The 22,524-nt window shown below is 39.1% G+C and overlaps 1 protein-coding gene across 2 annotated transcripts in view; it reads left to right on the forward strand.

The window, feature by feature from the left end:
- Positions 1 to 4,121: 4,121 nt before the first annotated feature.
- Positions 4,122 to 22,524, forward strand: part of alk (ALK receptor tyrosine kinase) — a 408,994-nt gene continuing 390,591 nt past the window's right edge. For both annotated transcript variants that reach the window (XM_023352508.1, XM_023352509.1), the window contains exon 1: positions 4,122 to 5,492. In XM_023352508.1, the coding sequence (XP_023208276.1) occupies positions 4,751 to 5,492 (742 nt within the window). In that variant the 5' untranslated portion in view covers positions 4,122 to 4,750. The remainder of the gene's footprint in view (positions 5,493 to 22,524) is intronic.

The raw sequence follows: 22,524 nt of genomic DNA on the forward strand, positions 1-22,524 counted from the left end.
CACACACACACACACACACACACACACACACACGCACACACACACACACACACACACAAAACAGGGATGGTTCTCTCTAAAATGCATTCAGGACAACTTTAGATCGGTTATTTTTTTAGGCAGAGTTTTTCCCATTATCAAGAACCATTTCTTTCAGGGTCCTTGTGCATTGCAAAAACATTTATAGATCCAGGCTTCATCCCCTGTCCTCTTGACCAAAAGTTGACCTTCCTTTATGTATTTTTTTCTGTGCCTCTTTACCTTTTCTGTTCTTCCTTCTGCCTCCCTGTGTTTATCTTTCTTTGTGTTTTTTCTTCCTCACTTTTCTTCTTTTATGTTTCCCTCTTTCATTATTTCTGCATTTTTTGCCGTCTGTTTTTCCTTCCTTGTGTCCTTTTGTCGTTCCTTTGTTTCTGGTGTAATCACTAGACTTCCTTATTGGCGTCTCTTCAATTGTCCTTAATTCCTTTTTTTATTCTGTCTGATTTTCCTTGTCTGTTTTTCTTTCTTTGTGTCCTTCTGTCCTTTTCTCCCTGTGTCTTTCTATTATTCCTTCCATGTATTATTCCTTCTTTTCTCTTATCTTTCTTTTTTCTTCACACTGTTTGTTATTGTAATTTGTAATTATTGTAATTTTTCCTTTTGTCTTTGCTTTCATGTATCTCTTCCCTCTCTGTCCTTCCAACCATTCTTCCATATGCTCTCCCTTTCTTATGTCTTTCACTTTTCACTGTTCCTTTACTTGTTCTTTTTCTTTCCCCTCAGTTTTTTGTCATGTTTCCTTTCTACTTTCTTTCTTTCTTGAGTCCCTTTTTCTTCTCCTTCCCTCTGTCCCTCTTTCTTTCCTTCGTTCCTTTTTTCCTTTCTTCTTTCCTTTGATATTTACTCCGTGTCTGTGTTTTACAGGTTCCAGCTATTAAACCTGAATAGTGTAAAAATATTCACCATAATGTCCTTGGGTAATGTTTGTTTGTCATATCATAAAATTAAGTGACATGCATCGAGAACTCATAAATGATAAGTCTGAAAAAGAATTTGGATAAAGTTAGGAATAAGTATTTTTATCTTATTTTTTATTGTTTTACTTGTTTCCCTGCCTTGTTATTACATTTCTTGGACAGTTTATCATGGCTTGTATCTTCATCTTGTTCTTGAGTTTCAATTATTTAATCTTTGGTTGCTTTGTTTTGTTTTGCTGTCAGGTGGACTGTCCTTCAGTTGAGTTTTATTTTTTGAACTGTTCTTTTGAATTTACATCTTCGTGACCTCCGCTGCACTTCTTCTCATTACACCACTCCATATTCACAATCAACCCCATTCTGCTTTATCGCTCCAGTCAGTGCATCTTTATTTACGTTTTTTTCTCAGTCAGTTCCTCCTGCATATCTCTGATGTTGTGAAGTAGTCTGTCTGCTGGTTGGTTCTGTACACTGGTTTGAATATCACAGAGTTGGGTTTTGCTCCTTAGTCTGCCTCTAATGTACAAACAACTTTCATCAAAAAGAGTTCAAGGTATTATTAAATAAATAAAGCTATATAATCTTGTCCTGTTTTGGTGTCTTGACCACAGAAATATTCTTGGCAGATGGGTCAGTCCAAGAAAATAAGTGATCTTATCAAATTAATTCAAGGTAAGAGATGCAAAAGTTTGACTATATGGCTAGTAAACAAAAAAAAAAAACGAGTTATGATCACATATTTGTAGGTTATAGGAGATTTGAAATGCCTTTCTAACTGCAAACAACATTTTAATTTATATAATTATTTTACATAACCCGCCAAAGCAAATCTCTCTCTCTAGTCTTCCTAAAGATGCATAAGCACATTTTGTGCTTACCTCTATCTTAAAATTCAACTGTTTTGTTTTATTTAAAAAGGGGACAGTACATAGAAAACTTGCTCAGCCTGGTGGTTGGCTGCAATCATCCAGTGGCCCGTCATGTTTTTGAGTTAAAAAATGTTTAAAGTTTACAGGAAATTTTAAAATTTATCTTGATAATTATGCGTTCTTAAAAGATTGGAAGATTAATATCTGAACACAAACTATAAAGTCTTAAAAAATGCAAACATTTTAAAAAGACTTAAAAAAATAAGCAGTGCTTAGCCCGGTTGGGGTCACAAGGAACCCTGGTGGCCCGCCAGGCTTGTAATACACAGGGGGAAACCCTGATATTAATAAACATTGTTAGACCTTGTAAACACAACTTTTTGAAAACATTGATGTCAAAGCAACACGTTCAATTTAACTCATAACCCTAAGTAAGTTAAAAATAGAAAGAAGTAGCTTTATGGGGATGCATCATCATGCTCTGTTCTGTGCCATTTTTAGTTACTACATTCACATTTCAACCTGCAGACCTGCCACAAAACATCCAGGACCTGCTTTCATAATTTGTATGGATGCCTCTCCACTCTTCCTCCAGATGCTGCTATCATAATTTCCAAATAAAATGCTATGTTTACTTTCATCTGAAAAATGAACCTTAGATCAGTGAACAGCAGCCTGGTCTTTTTTCTCCTTAACCTAGATAAAAAAGCTCCAGCCATTTCTTTTTCATAGCTGACTTAACACAAAGAATGCAAAAGTTTTAGCCCAGGCTCTGGATTCAGCAGTGTGTGTTGCCGCTTCAAGCACCGACTCCAGCTGAAGTCCACAACGTGTGAATCTCCCCTAAACTCTTAAATGGGCTTTACTTCACAATCCTCTCAAGGCTGTGTTTATCCCTGTTACTTGGGCACTACTGTATGTTTCCTCCCTCTTAACATCCAGTTTATGTGGTTGCAGCACAGTTTGAACAGCCAGCTTCTTTAGCAACAGTCATTTGTGAATTACTCTCCTTTTCAAACTCTGTATTAAAATGTTGTTTTTTAATTAGACTGGATATTCAACTTTCCACAAAAACTTTCCCTTCAAACGTATTTCTTATGCTCTTGGTCAACCTTAAGTGCTTTTAGATTAAACTAATTTTGATATTAGATAAGAATAACCCGAATAAATACCAAACAGCGTTTTAAGGCTTACATTCTTCATAAAGTGCTGTTGTATGACTATAAATGGATATATTAGGCTCTTATATTTTAGAGCCTGAAATATAAGAACCTAATATTGAGCCAAATGTTTTAATTGGCTAAATTAAAACATTTCTGCAAAGAAGACTGGGCCAAAATTCACACTCGGAGATTAAAAAGAGTTACTGCCAGTCATCTTAAACACTTGATATTAGGTTTTTTTCTCCATAGATCTGGCACAGCTAGTGTTTAGATTTAAGGAGAAAATTCAGTTTTATATAGTCAGATTGATTTCCTTCTAATCCCCATGCTAAACTAAATCTTGTGAAAACTGCATTTTGTAAGATTTAGGTCATTATCTGAAAACCTGTTCGATGCACTGGAACCCTTTATCAGTGCTAAATTATAGTTCTAGTTTACTAAAATAAACTACTAATTACACAAATAAGTAAATGTCTATCAGTATTCTAAAGAAATGACTCACCTGTATGATTCATGTAATATCGCAGGTAAGGCAAGTAATGATACAGTATTTAAAATACAGATTTTTTATTTTTTTTAAATGAAGGGATTTATCAATGAAACTGTATTTAAGCAGGAGTATGCGCTAACGCCATCTAGTGGGTGTCCTCTTTGATCAACTTCAACGAACAGAACAGAAACGGGGTGGGGGTATCTCCAGGTGAGGGGACGTGGCAGAGGAGCATTTTCTGGCAACGCTGCGCCCTACAACCCAACAGACCTCCTGATTTCCAAGTAAGAAGGCACGAACTGGCAACATGGCACCTATTTGATCTTCCAAACAAAAAAAAGGGGCATCTGGTCGTAAAATGTAACAAAGCTGAATGGGACCCAAATTGCCGCCCTATGAAACTATGTGATTTGCACACAGCTTGGGGAGAAAGCGACTAATCCAATCCAATTTCCGGACACGTAAATAGACTAGATGATTCATTGAAAAAAGGGGGGGAAGAAAAGTCATGAGGGACAATGCGGAGTTGTTCTGAAATATCTTGAGGCATTTCTAATTCCAATAAAGATACAGACTCCGTCACTGCTGCTCTGAGGGCGCATAAGATGCGTCCGCGGTGCCTGCTGAGGGATTTTTTCTCTCCTCCTCTCTCTCACTGGCTGACGTTGTGTGGATGTGTGAATGACTTTACCGCATGTGCACGCACGGAAGAGGCGACGATCAAAGATTAGAAGCAGGAGGAGGATTCAGATGTTATTTCTTAACTTTAATGGACCACCGGAATTTTCTGCTCCCTTTCTGAATACACGGTTGCGGCGTTCTCGCCCCCCCTCCTCTCCGCTGACAGAGAGACCACTTGTACCGCCGTCACAACTGTGCCAAGAGACAGGGAGTCTTTGAAAGGCACCGAAGCGGACCCGAGCGGCATATAAATCACCGTCCCGGAGTGCGTCTTGTTGCTGGCACAGGCGATATAAGGCATTGTGGCAAAAGCACAGAGTGGAGGGAAATGAGACTCTCTTTTTTTTTCTTCCCGTATGAAGAGCTGAGGACAGCAACAGTGAGAGGAGAGCGGATGTAAAAGCCTGTTATTCCTCGGGTGCGCACCGGAGAGGAGGCGCAGGACACGCAGTATCCATCCATACGCACTGTGTGATTATTTTTTATTTATTTATTTTTCATTCTTGAATTGCTTATGTGACAAGAGAAGGGCATATTTGGGATCAAGAGGCGATTTTTCCTGAACCTACCGACCCCACTTGTGAAACCATGAACGTCGGGTTGTTGCTTTTGCTTGTTTGTTCTGCGGCATTTTTCACCGGGCTGCGCTGCGCCCCGCCAAGGACCACGGCTGACATGGATGTCCCCGCCGCGGGCTTCGGCGGCACGGGCGGCGGCAACAGCGGCGAAATCGGCATCAAGCGAGACTCGAACCAGACCATAATGTCAAGAAACAAAAGGAGAACCCTGGCCGTGGATTTCGCAGTGCCCTCGCTGCTGCGATATTATCTGGCGGAGTTCATAAAGAGACCCCTAAACGGAGATTGTCGGAGTTTGAGCGGCTGCTACACGGTGCGCGCAAACTTAAAAATGCATTGCATTCCTCTGCAGAAAACCATCGCTACTTTTGTGGAGCCGAGATACGCAGGAGAGTCGGGAAACAGGTCCGCTGATGGACAGCTCCCCTTCTTCTACAAGCGGCCGCTGTCCAAAGTTCTGAATCTGGGCTTAACCAAGGCGAACAGGAAATCCAACCAAGTGGTGGTGGAAATAGGAGAAGATCTGGTCAAAAACGGATGCGGGGGGCTGGAAGTGTACGAAGAGGAAACAGTGCTCCTGCTTGAGGTGGACCTCAGGGAGATCCTGGAGTGGTGGCTCGGAGCGGACGGGGGACGGCTCAGGGTTCGACTCATGCCCGAGAAAAAGGCGCAGGTGCCCGGGATAGAGGACCGCTACACAGCCGCCATTCGGGCTGCAGATCCCCGCCTGCACCTGGAGATCTCCTCCCGCGGTGAGTTACCGTTTCTCTCATGCCATGCTGCTCGCTGTTTGATTGACGGTCCACTATGATCAATTCTTCATAATAGGTTTGGCGCGCAAAATAAAGCGTTTGGAGTTGATTGGGTGTAATTGTCACAGAGTTTACCCAAGGATTTATGTGACCCTAAAAACCTAATTTCAATTTACGGGGGCACGGAGTGGAGGGAGCACTTCCGGTGGCTTTTTATATGGTCCGTGAATAATGACACAATGTTTACATTTGTAGACTCAGGAAAAGCCCATTTCAATTTCGCTTTTGCAACCTACCATGGGAAAAAAACAACAAAAAACTTTTACATGATTATTTATAAACATAAATGTTTTCAGATACAAACAGCTGCCATTTTTAGTGGTAAATTATAATTCTGTTGACATAACCTTTAAACTGTGAAGCTTTTGTTGTACTATGTTTACATCGGGTCTAAGTTTGTTTGGTTCTCTTGGGCCTCCTGGCCAACAGGGGGTCCCTAAGCAGACACAAACTTCCCTAATAGCTCTACCAGGTGCAGGTGGCAGAGGATAATGACGCTGAGAGAATAAAGTGATTTTTAGTTTGTGCCTTTGATCTGGGTGACTTGCCAGACTCTTGTTTCATTATTGATGTGTGCAGCAGCTCTGAGAAATGAACTGCATGTTGATTCAACCCCCTAACTTTGGTTATTTACATCTGCCACCCCTTGCTGAGTGTGTGCAGCATCTACAGCATCTATCTTCCAGAAAGAATGAGATGCCTCAGTGGAAAGGGTTTATTGCATATGAATGAATAATAACATAGAAGAAGCTGGAGTTTTATCATCGTCACTTGTTTCTTCTTACCTTGTTGCCTGCTTCCCTGGTTCTAAAACAAATGTGCATATTTAGGCCTTATTTTTATTAGACCCAAATTATGCTGTTATCTCCAAGAAAGTGTTTGCAGTCATTTCTCGAGGGCTCTCGCCTTGTTCTTCTGAGCATCGGCACAATCAGTTTAATTGCTTAATCACTTTGATGAGGGAGGTTGGCCCAGAAAAATGCACAAGAATCTTTTTTAGACAAACGGCGCAGCAGAGGTTAGCTGTACTGGTAGCACTGAGAGAGAGGATGTGCCTTCAGGAGGCAGATCAGGTTAAAACTCCCATACACACCCCCACACATGCCCCCACGCACAGACAGCCTGAATACAGGAATGCAGTAAATACATGTGAAGTGATAGATATTCTGAATGTTTACAGTCCTTTTGCATGCTGCTCAAAGGAATTAAATGGTATGAAAATAATTTTATCCAAATGTCTTGATTTTTTTTTCCTTTTTTCCATCCTGTTTATTATTGATACCTTCCAGTAAGAGTCTTGATAGTTGATCATGGTGCAAGTTAAAAGACTTGAACTGCAGAATTCTTTTCTGGAACCATCATGGCTTTACAGAGCCATTAGTTTATCCCTTGTATTTCCACTGAAGCAATCAAGGTCAGAACAGATTATGAGGGTAGAAATTTATCCTAGAAGCCTGTAATAGTACTTTTATCTGTAGGTTGGGCTTTGCTGTGAGATGCCTGCTTGCAAGTTGAATCTTCCCAGCATTTTCTTCCAGTCAACTCTCGTCTCCCATCCTCTCTTTTAACTTTCGATTACACAACACGCTTTTTCTACAAGTTTTTTTTTTTTCCAAACACGGTCTAATTTATTGACTCTTGTCAAATTTACAGCTCTTACATTCAAACGCTTTAATATGTTTAACTCAACTTTATAGAAATATACATTTTGTTAATGCAATCAAGCGTGTATTTCTTTCCATTCATGTTTATTATATCGCCAACAGATTTCATCTCAATGCACTTTATTAGACAGATTCAATTATTTTCCAAAATAATTAATCAAATCTAGTTAAATTTAGCTTTATAATGCAAGTTGTAAAAGGTTATCCAATGGAAGCTAAGCTGATGAAGTCATTAACTTTGCAGCGCTCCCTCCTACTGAGCATGCAGTGACAGTAGAAAGAAACAACTTCCTTTTTAGCTGTCTGTGAAGATGAACGGAGTCAACTCTTTAGTTTTAGTTTATTATTTTAATGGGTAAATCTTTCATATGTAGATTTTTTTTTCCAGTTTTAAAGAAACAAAACATACCATCAAATCTTGTGTGTGTGGTTGGTCTTCCTTTAGAATCAATCTCTCTGACTTTATTGATCAAAACTCTTATATCACTCACCTCATGTAAAACTATTTCAATCCAGTTTAATAGTGAATCCATTGTGACAACCTTTGTTATAACTGCAGAACACAAAGTCATAATCCTGACAGCTCCTGTGTCCTCTCCCATGCTGCAAATGAGAGTTAATGTGTTGGCTCTGCATCGATAAATTGTCTTGAAAGCCTAGTTGTGTTTAATAAACTGTAATTACTGTTCAAAAAAACATTGCTTACAGTTATTTTGCTGGAAATCTTGTTTTTACCTCAACGGAAGCCTTTCTCATAAGATGTCTGTATGTTTTATAATATTTCCAGACTCCCATAGTGATAGGAATCACCTCAGCATTTAAATAAACAGCACTGTTTGTACCTCTCAGTAGAAATGCTCACAAGAATCAGCCTGAGTAAAATAAAAGATTCTGTAAAAAAGTGTTCTATGGCTTTACGCTCCATGTTGAAAACAATCTTCTGAAATACTATGCCTCAACAAGACTTTGCAAGGTTACAATTTCTGGATTGTAGTCTTGAAAATTATTGCAGTCAAATTCATAATCCTTTCACTACTTCTATGGAAAATATAAAGAAATTAGAATGAGAATCAAAATATTGTCATACTCAATAAACCTTTCAGTCTTTCCTGCCCTTTTAGACAAAGTACCTTGTTATATTCCACTCCCATCTTATTAGAAATGTTCCACCACTGGATAAATGAGAATGTTTTATATTAATCTGCAGCTGACCTTCTTTGTAGGCTGACAAATTGATCCTAACCATTCCAAGGCTCTAGCCTGCCAGATGCTCTCTGCTGGACAACTGGAAACTTAGCTGTGTGACAGAATATTTTACTATTTTATAAAACTGTTCTGTTATTAGTTGGAAGCCACAACTATTGAACGCGACTCTTATGAATCATAGCAATATATTGATTTCACTCAGTGATTGAAATATTACCTCTTTTGGGATATTTTGATTAAGTTACATTAGGTCATAGGCTTTCAAGGTCATGTTTTTAAGTTTCTTCACTTGTACAGTTTTCTCAAAGATCTGAAAAATTCTAATTATTTACATAAAATTGGCAAACCTGAGGTTTAAAGCTTTTTGTGTTGTCTTCTTTTGCTCTCTGAAACATTTCTTTATAAAGCAAACACCCGTTCTTGGATTTACAACCTTCACTAAATATTACACTGCAATTGCACCGAGCAATATTTTGCAGATTGTCAGGAAACATTAAGGTTGTCTGAAACTGTGTTGCAGAATGAGGATGGCTGTCTCTGGTGATTGAATCGACTTTTTTTTCTGACAGCATCTTTCTTTTTTACTGTATGAGTCACTATTCGGCAAAGCTGTGAAACCCAGCTGTACAATTTACTTCAACTAAGACTCACGGATCTGAATAGCAGTGGCGCTCAGCTGCAGGCATGTATCTGCATGATATTAACAGCAGGAACGGGGACAATATGACATCTGCAGTATGGGAGGTTGAGCTGACTGAATATCTCTCCACACTATCTGACGTAGACAGGAAAGTTTACTTTAATTCCCACATACATTCACGTGGTTGCGACAGACTGGCGACCTCTCCAGGGTGACCCTGCTTCTCGCCCGGAACGTTAGCTGGAGATAGGCACCAGCACCCCTCCCAACCCCACTCGGCATAAGGGTGTACAGAAAATGGATGGATGGATGGATTCACATGGTTAATTGTTTAACCAGGACACCCTGACTTATCCATAAGTTATCCCAAACAAAACGAGCAAAGATACTTTCCACTGTGTTTTATTTTAGATGCATATGACATCTCATGTCATGTAATAGCAGGCTTCTCTTCCTTCACAGCTATAAATACTTGCAGGTGTGAAGACAGCTGGGATTTGATCAATTTTGTTTCACCAGGAGCTCCAGGTGGATTTTTACAGAGTTTTTTTTTCTTATTAAAATCGGAGACAAGTTTTACTCTTCATGCCCATGTAGATCCACCTAAATCTGACCAACAGCTGTTCATACTGATGGTCACCATCTTTTAAAAATATATTCTCATCAGCCTTGTTTGTTTGCACAGTGTTTTGGAATGAAGAGGAAGAAAAGATGATGAACAAATGGATGTATGGATGGATGGATGGATGGATGGATGGATGGATGGATGGATGGATGGATGGATGGATGGATGGATGGATGGATTGGTGAACAGATGTGGAAAGGCGAGCTGATGGATGGAGGCAGAATGTATTTTCTTGTTTAGCATTTTATTCAAACAAGGATATGTGAACACACTACAACAACAAGCTGTAAAAACAATTACTGACAATTTCAACTGTTTAAAAATGTAATTATTTTTTGGTTTAATTTAATACTAAAACCCTACCTATATTAATGTTGTACATTTTCAATGTGCCTCTGGTCTTCACAGTGAACATTATTATTTCAAAATAAGCTTGGAAATGATGCTGTCTCAACGACTCACGCCCACACCTCACAAAGTAAATCACGAGCGTGGACAAGTGATTTGGCGACTGTGTAATTAGATGTAGGTGTCAGTCTGAAAATAAAAGCTTTTCTCTATGAGTCAGTTATCCTGTTAGATGACGAGTAACCTACTGTGAGAGCCCTGGGCCTTTACCAAAAGCACAGAATAGTATTTAATATAAAATTCATCAATGTGCTGGATTAATGAAATTCTGATGTCCACTTTGTAGCGATTTACAAATTTGTTATTACAGTTGCAAAGAAACAGTTTCTTTTTGGGAGCAAAATGAACTGAAATCATTAAAAAGTTGCAGGTTTGCCTCCCAGCATGCGTGTTCTTCTGATTCTGTAAACCTCCCGCTAAATGTCCAGCGTTCTGTGGAAAACCACTGAGATACATATTTGCAGTCACAGTTTTCGTCCTTTTTAAATGATCATTAGATTAGCTGTTTCTGCAAGGCACTGCTGTGTTTACCTGTGTGTTGTGCGCAAACAGTTGCAGTCCCTAGACACACCAACCACACACACCTCTTTTTTCAGCGTTCCCATCATGTGTTCCCCATCCCAACTGCATGTTAACTTTAAAGGATACGCCAGAAAAAGGGGGGGAAATTAGAAAGACCTGTTAGTTCATATTAGCAATCTTAATTTTACGTTAGACCAGTGTTCTGTTTTAATGTTGACTGCCTTAGTTTCTAGCACCCCTGGTAAAGATGTGTTAGAAGCCTTAAATACTAAATTTTATTGCAATTGCATAATCTCAAGTTAAAATGAATAGAAAAAGTGAAAATCAAGTTTTTGATTTTTACACCCTTAAACCCCCTGTTTAGTGCAGTGGAGGATTCATCATGCTGTGGGACTTTTTGCCATTAAAATGCCTGGCCTTTTAAACAACAGCTCTACTAAAAAACTTTGAATATATTTTATTAGATCTTTAAAAAAAAGAAGAAAAAAAACCCACACACAGCAATCAGCACTGAATGATTTACTAAATGAACCCCAACCTGTGGAGTTGGGGCAGTAGTGAGAACCCAGGACTCTGGATGATCTGGGAAGGAGGTTCAGAGAGAATTGGTCAAATACCTCTCTCTCTCTTTATGAACCAACCTTGAAGTGTTATAAAAGAACATCAGTAGCCTATTGGGAGTAGTGGGGTGGACAAAATATTGGTAGTATACCAAAAAAAGTGCCACGAGTGATTTTGTTCAAAACAAATGTTTCATTGTCTGAGGTGCCAATAAGTGCAGAGGTCAATATGCACTTCATTGCGTTTTTTCAGTTTTTCTTCCATGTCTGATGACAGATCCTCACATATTCAGAGTCATACAATTTGGGTTTACTTGCTAAATTAAAGTAATTAGTATTAACAAATTCAATTCCCAGGATAAGTTTAATGCTGATACTGGAAAAGAGAAGAAACACTGTCCTTATATTTTAAACTACTACTGCCTATAATTAATGTTTCCTTCTAAACAGCTAGGCTTTCTTGTCATTTTTTAAAGCGGTTTTGGTTTGTAGATCTGAAGACTTTCTGGAGAGGTTCAAAGCTTTTCTTTGGGCTTTGCTTTTCAGTCCAGCCCTTATGCATTACAGCATGTAGGGTTTAGGAAAATGACAATTTGACAGTAGAGGACTCTGTAGCAGATGAAGATCATAAAAAAAATTATGCATTTAAGAAACCGGATACAGAACCTGAGAGATGAATCATCCTCCGCTATGTTGAGTAGGTTTTCTTGTATCAACTCCATATGAGGGTGCTGGAAACGAAGTACATAAAGTATCAAGTTTAAAATTGGATATTTTAGTAGTTTTTTTCATCTGTTCACAGAACACTAGTTAATCTCAGGAAATTTTGAGAAATTCTGTGCTTGAGTTATTAAAAAGGTTAAAGTTGAATGGCTTAAGTAATAAAATAAAAAAGCTCAGGTAAAGGATTAAAAATGACAGGAAATCAGTAAAACTCTAAAGAAAAATCTAAAACTTGATGTACACATTTATACTCAATACCAGGGGTCTGCAATTTATGGCTCCAGAGCTGACACCTACTATAGTTATTATGTTTAAATAACTTAAGCAAACATTACATTTGGGCTTGAAATAACAATGAATAAATCAGCTGACTTATCATTTTACCTAAAAATAGCTTTAAGCAATGTTTACTAATGGTAGCTAACATGCTAACGGTAGCATTTCCAACAGACAGCATAAACATCAAAATATTCAGGAATATTTGTCATTCAAAGATCTTGTTTCTGACTAATATATTGTACAATATACTAATTGTATTGTATACTACAATTGTAATATATTTTATACTAATTATATACGCACACAATCTTACACTTTTTCTCTATATAATAACACCTATTCCCGTCTCAGTGTCAGATTCTCCCTCCTACATACAACACAACAATCATGATGAATGCAAACTGTATTGTTTTCTTGTTTTAGCACTTTACACCCCTGCCTTGCCAATGTTTGACATTTTCTCTGTGTACCTTCAGCAGTAAGATGCTGGCTATTAGGTTTAAATAAATCACCACCATGGCACCCACAGTAATTTTACAAACAGGCCTGCAGGAATCAGTGCACTAAACTGTGCTCTGCACATTTGTACTTACTCGTCTTATTGGCCCAATGGGCGACATCATTAATGAGAAATATTTCTGTGTTACAGTAGAAGAGAGAGGAAAACAATGCTCAGCAGGGGCGATAAACCACTCACCTCTACTTTATTAACCCATGTTAAGTTCTCCAAGTGGCACCGTAAAATAGGCTGCACAGGACTCATTAACCAATCTCAGCAGAGGGAGCTGGAGAACGTGGGGACCCCTGCTTCATTAACCTGCACATATCTTCCACCGAGCGCATTTCGATGTTGATGTTTCCGGTCGCACCATTAGCAGAGATAGTCTTCATGAACAGAATGAGACCAAGACCCTGAAGGAAAATAAAGATGAGCCCATCACACTTGAGAGGAGCAGCTGTTTACTTTCACAGTTCTCCTCCCTGTGTTTGCCCCCCAGATTTGCCCCAAATAGAAACTCGCACATTCCCGATTTACCGTTTAGCATCCTGCATCTGTCAGTCGCTGTGAGAAACCTAAAACTGAATCCGAGCACACGGACGCTCTTGCTGTTAGGCAAATGTGAGTGTTACTCCTGAATCATACAGAAAGTCGGCAGTAAATTTGTTCTTAAGTTGGATTACACGCTCAGTAGCCTACTTTGTTTACTGGATGTGGCTTGCGGCTTTTTTTGGAAGAAGTAGCTTCTTGAAAGATGAATAAAGTTAATTTTCCATGTCTCGAAAGTGTTTCCCTTGTCTACTGACAAAGCAGCTGGTGGAAGAGCCTCAAGAGAAATTTTACAACTCAGAAAAAGTTTACAGGCTTTGTTTGTTTGTTTAATATTTATAGTGCATAACCATTAAAAAACTTCTAAATGTGATTACTCAGGCACACTAACATCCAGTTTCATTAACTTCAAAGAACAAGATTACCGGTACTTGTTTTTTGGAATAATGAATACACGTTTGTTCATTATATAAGCATTGAATTAATTTAAAGGTCTTTAAGTTCAAATGTAGGGTCTGCAACTCTAACGTACTTAGAAATGTGCAATGCCTTTTATAGTGGTAATGTGCTGGTTCAACTTTTAAAAGCTGAATTTCTGTGACATTCTTTCTCTAAGTTGTAGAGCAACTCTGTCGCAGCCTTCGGTTCCAAAAAAGCAAAAATAAACTCCAATAAAGGCTGTGGGTGGTAACGGGTGGTTTGGGCTTTGTACGCACTTTTACTCATTCATTTATTGTTAAAGTTGAAATAAAAAGTCTTGTAACTTAGTTGAAATAAAAAAATAGTCTCGATTTAATGTTCAACTGTTCCAGTGTTCAAGTGTTCAAGTGTTCAAGTGGTCAAAAAATCATTCTACCAAAGCCTCCCGTCCACACCAGACATTCACCAAACAATCCACCAAACAATCCACCAAACAATCCACCCCGCACCCGGTGTGTTCTTAATCGCTCAAATTGGTGGGCGGGTCTAACAATTAACAATGTAATCTAAATAATTCCAAATATAAAAATGAATTGCAAATTTTGAATCTAAATTAACTTAAATATATTTCCACTACACAAAGAACAAAACAAAATTGGTAAAAATTATAATCTACAAAACTTTTACATAAATGGCCACGACATCCCGGCCCCTAATTCATGTACAAGAATTACATCTAACATCTGCATAAGTGGCCATTAATAAATGCAAAATTAATATCATTAGCAGACTTAGCTCTTCAACAATATTTTCTATTAACAAATACTTCATTTTAAACATTAACTTATGCAGTATACAATTTTTTTTTTTTTTTTTAAGTTCATATGTCTTCTTAGTGAAAAAATTAAAAAAGGTAAAAACAGTCAATGTTCCATGACTTCCACGTTCTTCTATTGTCCATGTGCATGGTCTGTGTGTGTATAAAAGTGTAGGTAGTAGAATGAGATGTTCAGCATGTCAGTAAATGAGTATCAGTGTAAATGTAGAGCCAGAGGTTCCAGAACTTAGCTCAGTTGGAGACAAACATTTGCTGTCGTCTCTACACAGCCTCCAGCAGGAGACATATCTTGTTGATCGGCTTCTCCAGCTCATTTGTTCTCGTCTTGACTCGCACATGTCGAACCAATCCACTTGCATCTGCCATGGTTTCTGTGATGCGTCCAATAGGCCAAGAATTTCTTGGTGCAGCCTCGTCAACAACAAGCACCACATCATCAATGGCAAAGTTCCTGCGAGTCTTGTTCCATTTCCGTCGCTCTTGCAACATAGGGAGATATTCTTTCACCCACCGTTTCCAGAACAGGTCCACAATGTATTGGGCTTGCCTCCAACGTCTCCGCGTGTACAGGTCCTCCTTTTTGAACAAACCTGGTGGTAGCACAGGCTTACCTTTTAACTGGAGCAAATGATTTGGAGTAAGAGCCTCTAAATCATTGGGATCTTCAGAAGAAGGTGTAATCGGGCGATCATTTAATATAGCCTCCACTTCACATAAAACTGTGTGCAAGCCTTCATCATCTAGTACTTGCTGGCTTGTGATGGAGCACAGTATTTTCTTTATTTCCTGCACCAGGCGCTCCCATACACCACCATGATGGGCTCCATAAGGAGGGTTAAAAGTCCACTTTATGCCATCTTGTGCTAAGCATTTTTGGATTTTACTTTGCTTTAGCTCTAACATGGCTTGCTTCAACTCACGATTTGAGCTGACAAAGTTGGTTCCGTTGTCCGACCGGATTTCCTTGACTTGTCCTCTGCGGCAGATTAATCTCCTGATGGCGTTTATGCAGGAATCTGTATCAAGAGAATGTGCCACCTCAAGGTGAACTGCACGACAGGTTAGGCATGTGAAGAGAACTCCATATCTTTTTACAATAGTTCTCCCTCTCTTCACTTCTATTGGTCCAAAGTAATCAGTACCAACATAAGTAAATGGTGGAAGATCAGTTGAGATTCTGTCAATAGGAAGATCTGACATTTTTTGCTCACCTGGCTTTTGTCGTTGCCTTTGACACACCATACAGTCTCTGATGATCTTTCTGGCTGCTGAATTAGCATGAGGGATCCAGTACTGTCGTCGAAGGGTAGAAAGCATGTGATTTCTTCCTCTGTGTCCAACCTTTTCATGGATATGTTGAAGAATGAGCTTTGAAACATGACTTCCTTTAGGCAATATTGCAGGATGTTTTGTTTCTTCAGGTAAGGCTGCTTTGCTCAGTCTGCCTCCCACTCTCAACACACCATCATTAACAACAGGATCAAGCTTGTACAGATGACTTGACTTTTTCACTGCACCAGAGCTCAGAGCAGCCATTTCATTGCCATAATGTTTTCTCTGCACAACTCTCACTATGGCTTCCTCTGCCTTGGACAGATCATCAGTAGTGAGCTGAACATCTGTTTTATTGTCCTGTTTATCACACATTTGATTTCCACAGTGTGCAGTTAGCAACTTCTTTGTTTGTAGCATTTCTTTTAGTTTCAGGAGCCATGCTACACATCTTTTTAGCTTTGTCCAACTGGAAAAGTACATTAGCAGCTTGGTGGTGGGACACACTTCTTCCAGCACAGCTGCACATGTCAGGACTTGATCTTTAACCTCTGGATCAGCTTCCAAATGGACAGGTAATTCTTTAATCACTGCTGGCCATTGGATCTCAGGTTTTGTGAGGAATTCTGGCCCACTGATCCAGGTGGAAGACTTTAAAAAAGAGCCAACCTTCATGCCTCGAGAGGCTGCATCAGCTGGATTCAACTTTGAGCTGATGTATCTCCACTGAGTAACCTTTGTAAGATCACGAATGGTGGAAACTCTATTAGCTACATAAGTTTTGAACCGTGTTGTTGTGTTTGCAATGTACTGCAGGACGGTTGTGCTATCAGACCAAAAGACTGATTCACTCAGATTGAGTCCAAGTTGAACTAACAGCATTTTGTCCAGACATACAGCTAAAACTGCAGCAGCAAGTTCAAGTCGTGGTATAGTGATTTGTTTTAATGGTACTACCCTTGCTTTACCAATAACAAAGGTAACGCACACTTCCTGTTTGCTATTAGTTAGCCTAAGATAAGACACGGCACCAAACCCAGTTTCACTGGCATCACAAAAGTGATGCAGTTGTGCACTTCTTATTTCCCCAAATCTTTTGGGTGTGATGCATCGTCTGACACTAAAGTTGTCAAGAAGAACTAAATCTTTGATCCATTTTTTCCAAACTTGTGCCATTTCTGGTGGAATTGTCTCATCCCAGCCAAACTTCAGTTTACATAAATGTTGAAGAATCTGTTTAGCAGGGAGAATAACTGGAGCTAAGAAACCCAAAGGGTCATAAATAGAGCTGACAATGGACAAAATACCACGTCTTGTTAGTGGTTTGTGCTTGTTTACAATGCTAAAGGTGAAAACATCTTGGTCAACATCCCATTGTACCCCCAGGGCTCTTTCAGTGGGAAGCTGGTCCCGGCTAAGATCTAGCATCCTTACACCTGTTGCTCTGTTTTCCTCAGGGATCTGCGAGAGGACAGAGCGCTCACTACACACCCATTTATTGAGCCTAAATCCCCCCTTGGCACACACCTCAGTGAGCTGTTGATAAAGAGAAATGGCCTGCTCAACTGTCTGTACAGACCTGAGACAGTCATCTACATAGAAGCTGTGTCTGATTGTATTAATAACCTCTTCTGGGTACAGATGTTGGTTGTCATCAGCAGTCTTTAAAAGTGCATATGTGGCACAACTAGGGGAAGAGACTGCACCAAAAATATGGACCAACATTCTATGTTCAACAAGCTCTTTTGTGATGTCACCGTGGGGCCACCAGAGAAAACGTAAGTAATTTACATGTTCCTGAGCAACTTTGACTTGGTGGAACATCCCTTTAATGTCCGTCATGAGGGCTATTGGACCTTGCCGAAAACGAATGAGTACACCTAATAAGGTGCTAGTCAAATCTGGTCCCTGTAACAGCTCTTTGTTCAGTGATGTTCCAGCAAACATTGCAGCACAATCATAAACAACCCGCAGTGTTTTCTTACGGGGGTGGTAGACCCCATGATGAGGTACGTACCACACCTTTCCTTCCTCATGTTCCATTTGATCTTGTGGTACGATTTCTGAATGTCCTTCCACACTAACATTATGCATAAATTCTTTGTACTCTTCAAAGAATAACTTATCCTTCTGAAATCGTTTTAACAGACATTGCGCCCTCTGCTGGGCCACCTGTTTGTTGTTGGGCATTTTTACTTCAGCATTACGAAAGGGTAACTTCAGGTGATAATGACCATCTTTAAGCACCGCTGACTCTGACATGATATCCATGAACTGTTTGTCTTCTACAGACATTTCAGTTCGCTCATTGCACTTGTGCTCTATAAAATCCTGATTATACTGACTGACCAGCATTTCTTCCAAACTGCTTATTGAGATACGGTTCACCTGAATAGAATTAGCAACATGTCGATTTCCTTCACTACCCTGATTGAGTGGACCATTAACAACCCAACCAAGGCGTGTTAGCACAGCATAAGGCCCACTACCTTCACTGTTAACTACTTTCCAAGGTTCCAATGCTTTGGGAGAATTTACACCAATGAGCAGCCCAATGCCAGCATCTATTGGTGTCAACTCAACAACTTTCAAATAAGACCATTTTCTTAAGTCTTCTTCTTTAGGGATGTTTTCTTTAGTGACAGGAATGGACTGTTGAGTATAAACATCAGGCAACTTCAAGTACTCATTTTCTTTTAAAGCAGCTACTTCCAAACCAGATAATCTATAGCTACTTGCAGGTTTTTCCTGACCCATGGTTTTTAGCATGATTTCCACTTTCTTTCCAGATGCATTTAACTGCATCATCAAAGCCTCTGTACAAAATGTTGCAGAGCTGCCTGGATCTAGAAAGGCATAAGTCTCCACAATCTTTGTCCCCTTTTCCAACTTTACTTTTACTGGGACGACTGACAGAACACACTCATTAGACCCGGCCCCAGTGTAGCTACCAACATTCAAAGATACAAGAGCATTTGAGATTGGTGACTCTTTACTCTCAGCCTTAAATGCTTGGTACTGCTGCTCTGTTGGTTTAATATGCAGAACAGTAGGGTGACTTTTATTACAGGTGAGGCATGTTAGACGTTGTGGACAGGTCTTACTCATATGTCCCTTCTGTAAGCAACCAAAGCATAAACCTTTACTTTTAAGGAATGTCACCTTTTCTTTGTTGGCTTTCTGCTTAAATGAGTCGCATTTTTCCATGCAATGGTTTCCATCACAAAATAAGCATCGAGCTCGAACCAGCTTTGTAACCTCATGGTTAAACTGGACCTGTTTGTCACTGGTCTGTTTAGAAACCACAGCAACAGAAGTGGCAAAACTGCTGCTTTTAGTTTTAAAAGGAACCTTTGATGGTTTTAAAGCCATCTTTTCTTTTGCAGTTTGACCTTCTCCATAAACAGGATCCAATGCAGCTTTTGTTTGTTTTTCCAGAAAATCAAGAAGATCTTTAAACTTTGCTCTACGATCATACTTTTCTGCTATGTCAACCACAATTAATCGCCATGTATCACGAAGTCTAAAAGGCAACTTTGAAACAAGAATTCTCATATTGGTTGAGTTTTCAAGCTCTTCAATAAACCCAGCTTCATCCATTGTGTTGAAACAACTTCTTAAAAAGAATGTATAAGCTCTTAAAGCTGCAGCATCATCAGACTTTAAGACTGACCAATTCAGAGCTTTGTCTATAAATGCAGATGTTATTTTTGATCTGTTACCAAAGTTCCACTCAAGCTGTCTTTTTGCTTCCAAGTAAGCAGTTTGTGGACTCATGTGCATACAACTTCTCACTAAAGCTCTAGGCTGACCTGTGGTAAACTGTTCTAAGTAATAAAGCTTGTCCTGCATGTTATCTGTCTTAGTTTCTATTCCTTGCTCAAATGCCTTAAGAAAGGACCTAAAATGCAAAGGATCTCCACTAAAAACAGGGATTTCTACAGATGGCAGGAGTGACAGTCTTTGTTGTTTTACAAGCATCTCAGTGATTTCATTCTGCTTCATCATAATCTCTGTTAATGCACTACTATGAACATCAACCTGAGAAGATATTCGTCTTGGGCTTTCCCCTTCTGGTTTCACTTTTAATGTTTCATTAATAGGTGTATCTTGGGGCATTGGCAAAGGTACAAGAGTAGACAATTGTTTCTGTGTTCTTGGAGCCTTTTGAGCTGTAGCAGCGGGTATGAACTCAGTAGATATCGCAGAAACTGATGTATCCTGATTTATGACACCAGAGCTGGAAACATGACTTTTCTGATCTTGCGTAGAGTTGTAGATTTTCATCTTTGCATCCGCCTTCACCAGCTTGGTTCTCAAAACCAATGCTTCTTTTCTTGTTTTTAACTGAAGTTCTTCCAGCTCAAGCGCATGCTTTTCTTGCAGCGCATCCACCTCCGCCTTCAGAGCGGCTCTTTCCACCTCGGCTTCCATCAGCGCCATTGAAGCCGCACGGGAACTTTTACTCCGCGAACTAGAAGCCTTACTCACTATACTGGGCGCTGTGCTGACTGGTTTAGCTGCGGACCCAGATAGCCTTTCAGAGTCTTTGCCGACCGTTTGTTGCGCAGTCTGTGAGACGCCGTCATCCGGCTCAACGTTACGGTGATGAGATGCCGCCTTTGATTCAACGTTCAATGCTGAACATACTTCGCTCTTCTGTGCATCTCGATCGCCATCCATCCAATTTTCGATGTCATCCAAGAACTCTTTAAAACTGATCAGCTTTGGTTCGTACCAATCGCCGTGATCAGTTTCTTTTTCTTCATCGCTAAGCAGTCTTTGAACTGAAGATTGCAAGTCCATAAACTCCGTTAAATAATTATTAAAAGTTTTCATATGCTCCTCTATGGAGGTTTTTGATTCTCCCGCATCAATTAAAGCATGAATGTCATTTCTTTTTCTTGTCAGCACGCTGAGTTTGGCTCTGCGCCTTTTAATTAAATTAAAGAGTTCTTTTTCTTTTTGAAATCCTTCATCTTGTTCATCCATTTTCAACACAAATTTCGTTTCTCCAAATCCAAAGGAAAATTGTCCAAAACAAACTTTTCACTTTGCAGTTCAGGCTCTGCTCTTTCCAACAAAGCACCGCATTTACTCACGAACTTTGCGTCTTCTCCAAGTCCATTACGTGAAGATTCAGTCCTCCAAGTTCGATCATCCAAACGTTCCAAGCCAGTCCAAGAAAAATAAAAATATAATGATTTTTTGACTTAAATGTCGCAGCCTTCGGTTCCAAAAAAGCAAAAATAAACTCCAATAAAGGCTGTGGGTGGTAACGGGTGGTTTGGGCTTTGTACGCACTTTTACTCATTCATTTATTGTTAAAGTTGAAATAAAAAGTCTTGTAACTTAGTTGAAATAAAAAAATAGTCTCGATTTAATGTTCAACTGTTCCAGTGTTCAAGTGTTCAAGTGTTCAAGTGGTCAAAAAATCATTCTACCAAAGCCTCCCGTCCACACCAGACATTCACCAAACAATCCACCAAACAATCCACCAAACAATCCACCCCGCACCCGGTGTGTTCTTAATCGCTCAAATTGGTGGGCGGGTCTAACAATTAACAATGTAATCTAAATAATTCCAAATATAAAAATGAATTGCAAATTTTGAATCTAAATTAACTTAAATATATTTCCACTACACAAAGAACAAAACAAAATTGGTAAAAATTATAATCTACAAAACTTTTACATAAATGGCCACGACAAACTCTATATGTTGAGCAGATTAAATGCTCTTTGTTTTACAGGGTTTTGTAGGAGGTTTCATTTTTTACATTTATTTATTTTAATTATAAAAGTTCATGCTTAGTTAAAAGAAATTCAGTTAGATCATAATTGTTTTGGTGTTCAGAACAGCCACCATAATGCAAGAGACTTGACTGCAATTAATGTTTTTAGTTCTCTTGTAACCTTTCTATTTTGTACAGATTTGACAATATTACGGTCTACAAAAGTTTTAAAGGGATCCTCAGTTAATACATAAATTAACTTTGAAGTTGCTATATTGTGTTGATGAAAAAATCAAAAATCTGCTGCAACAGATTCCCTTCATTTTATCACTGAATTCACTGATTTCAAGTTTCAAATTGGTTACAAGGATGGTACCTGGTTCAGGTGCTTAAACTAGTGGGTGACTTTTTTTCCCCTATTGCACATTTAAGTAATTACTGGTTTTAGATCATTCAGATTCAAGGTGACGCTCCCTTACATCTGAAAACACTTTGTCAGCCGCTGACTGTAAATCAAGGCAAGTTTTCTTTGTATAGTACCTTTCACGCTCAAGGTGATGAAATGTCCTTTTCAGAATCAGTCTAAATAATATATGATTAAAGGCAAGGGATATGTTAAAATTAAAAAATAGTCAAGTAGAAGCTTTGCTTTGGTGGAAAAAGTACAGTGTACATTTAAAAAAAACAAAAAAAATGCTTAGACAGGATAAGAAGATGATAAAATAGCATCTGACCTTGATGGGAACGCTATCATAAATTCAGTCCTGATTTAAACAGCACATCTTAGATTTTCTGAGAGTTGCCGCCCAACCTGAGGAACAGAAAGTAAAGGTTGCAGCCTCATGTTTAGTTTTCCTTCTGATAGCGAAGAGTAAGAGAAATGTTTTTTTTATGATCTGATATGTAGATTCAGCAAAGAAAATTTAGTGAATTGTAAACCAACAACAAGAGCTTTTCTTTTAGAAACAGGGAACCAGTGCTACAATTTAAGGACTGCTGCTATATAACCCATTTCTTGGTGTTAGTCAGACT

Source organism: Xiphophorus maculatus, chromosome 19 (assembly GCF_002775205.1).
Source record: "Xiphophorus maculatus strain JP 163 A chromosome 19, X_maculatus-5.0-male, whole genome shotgun sequence".
Taxonomy (NCBI): domain Eukaryota; kingdom Metazoa; phylum Chordata; class Actinopteri; order Cyprinodontiformes; family Poeciliidae; genus Xiphophorus; species Xiphophorus maculatus.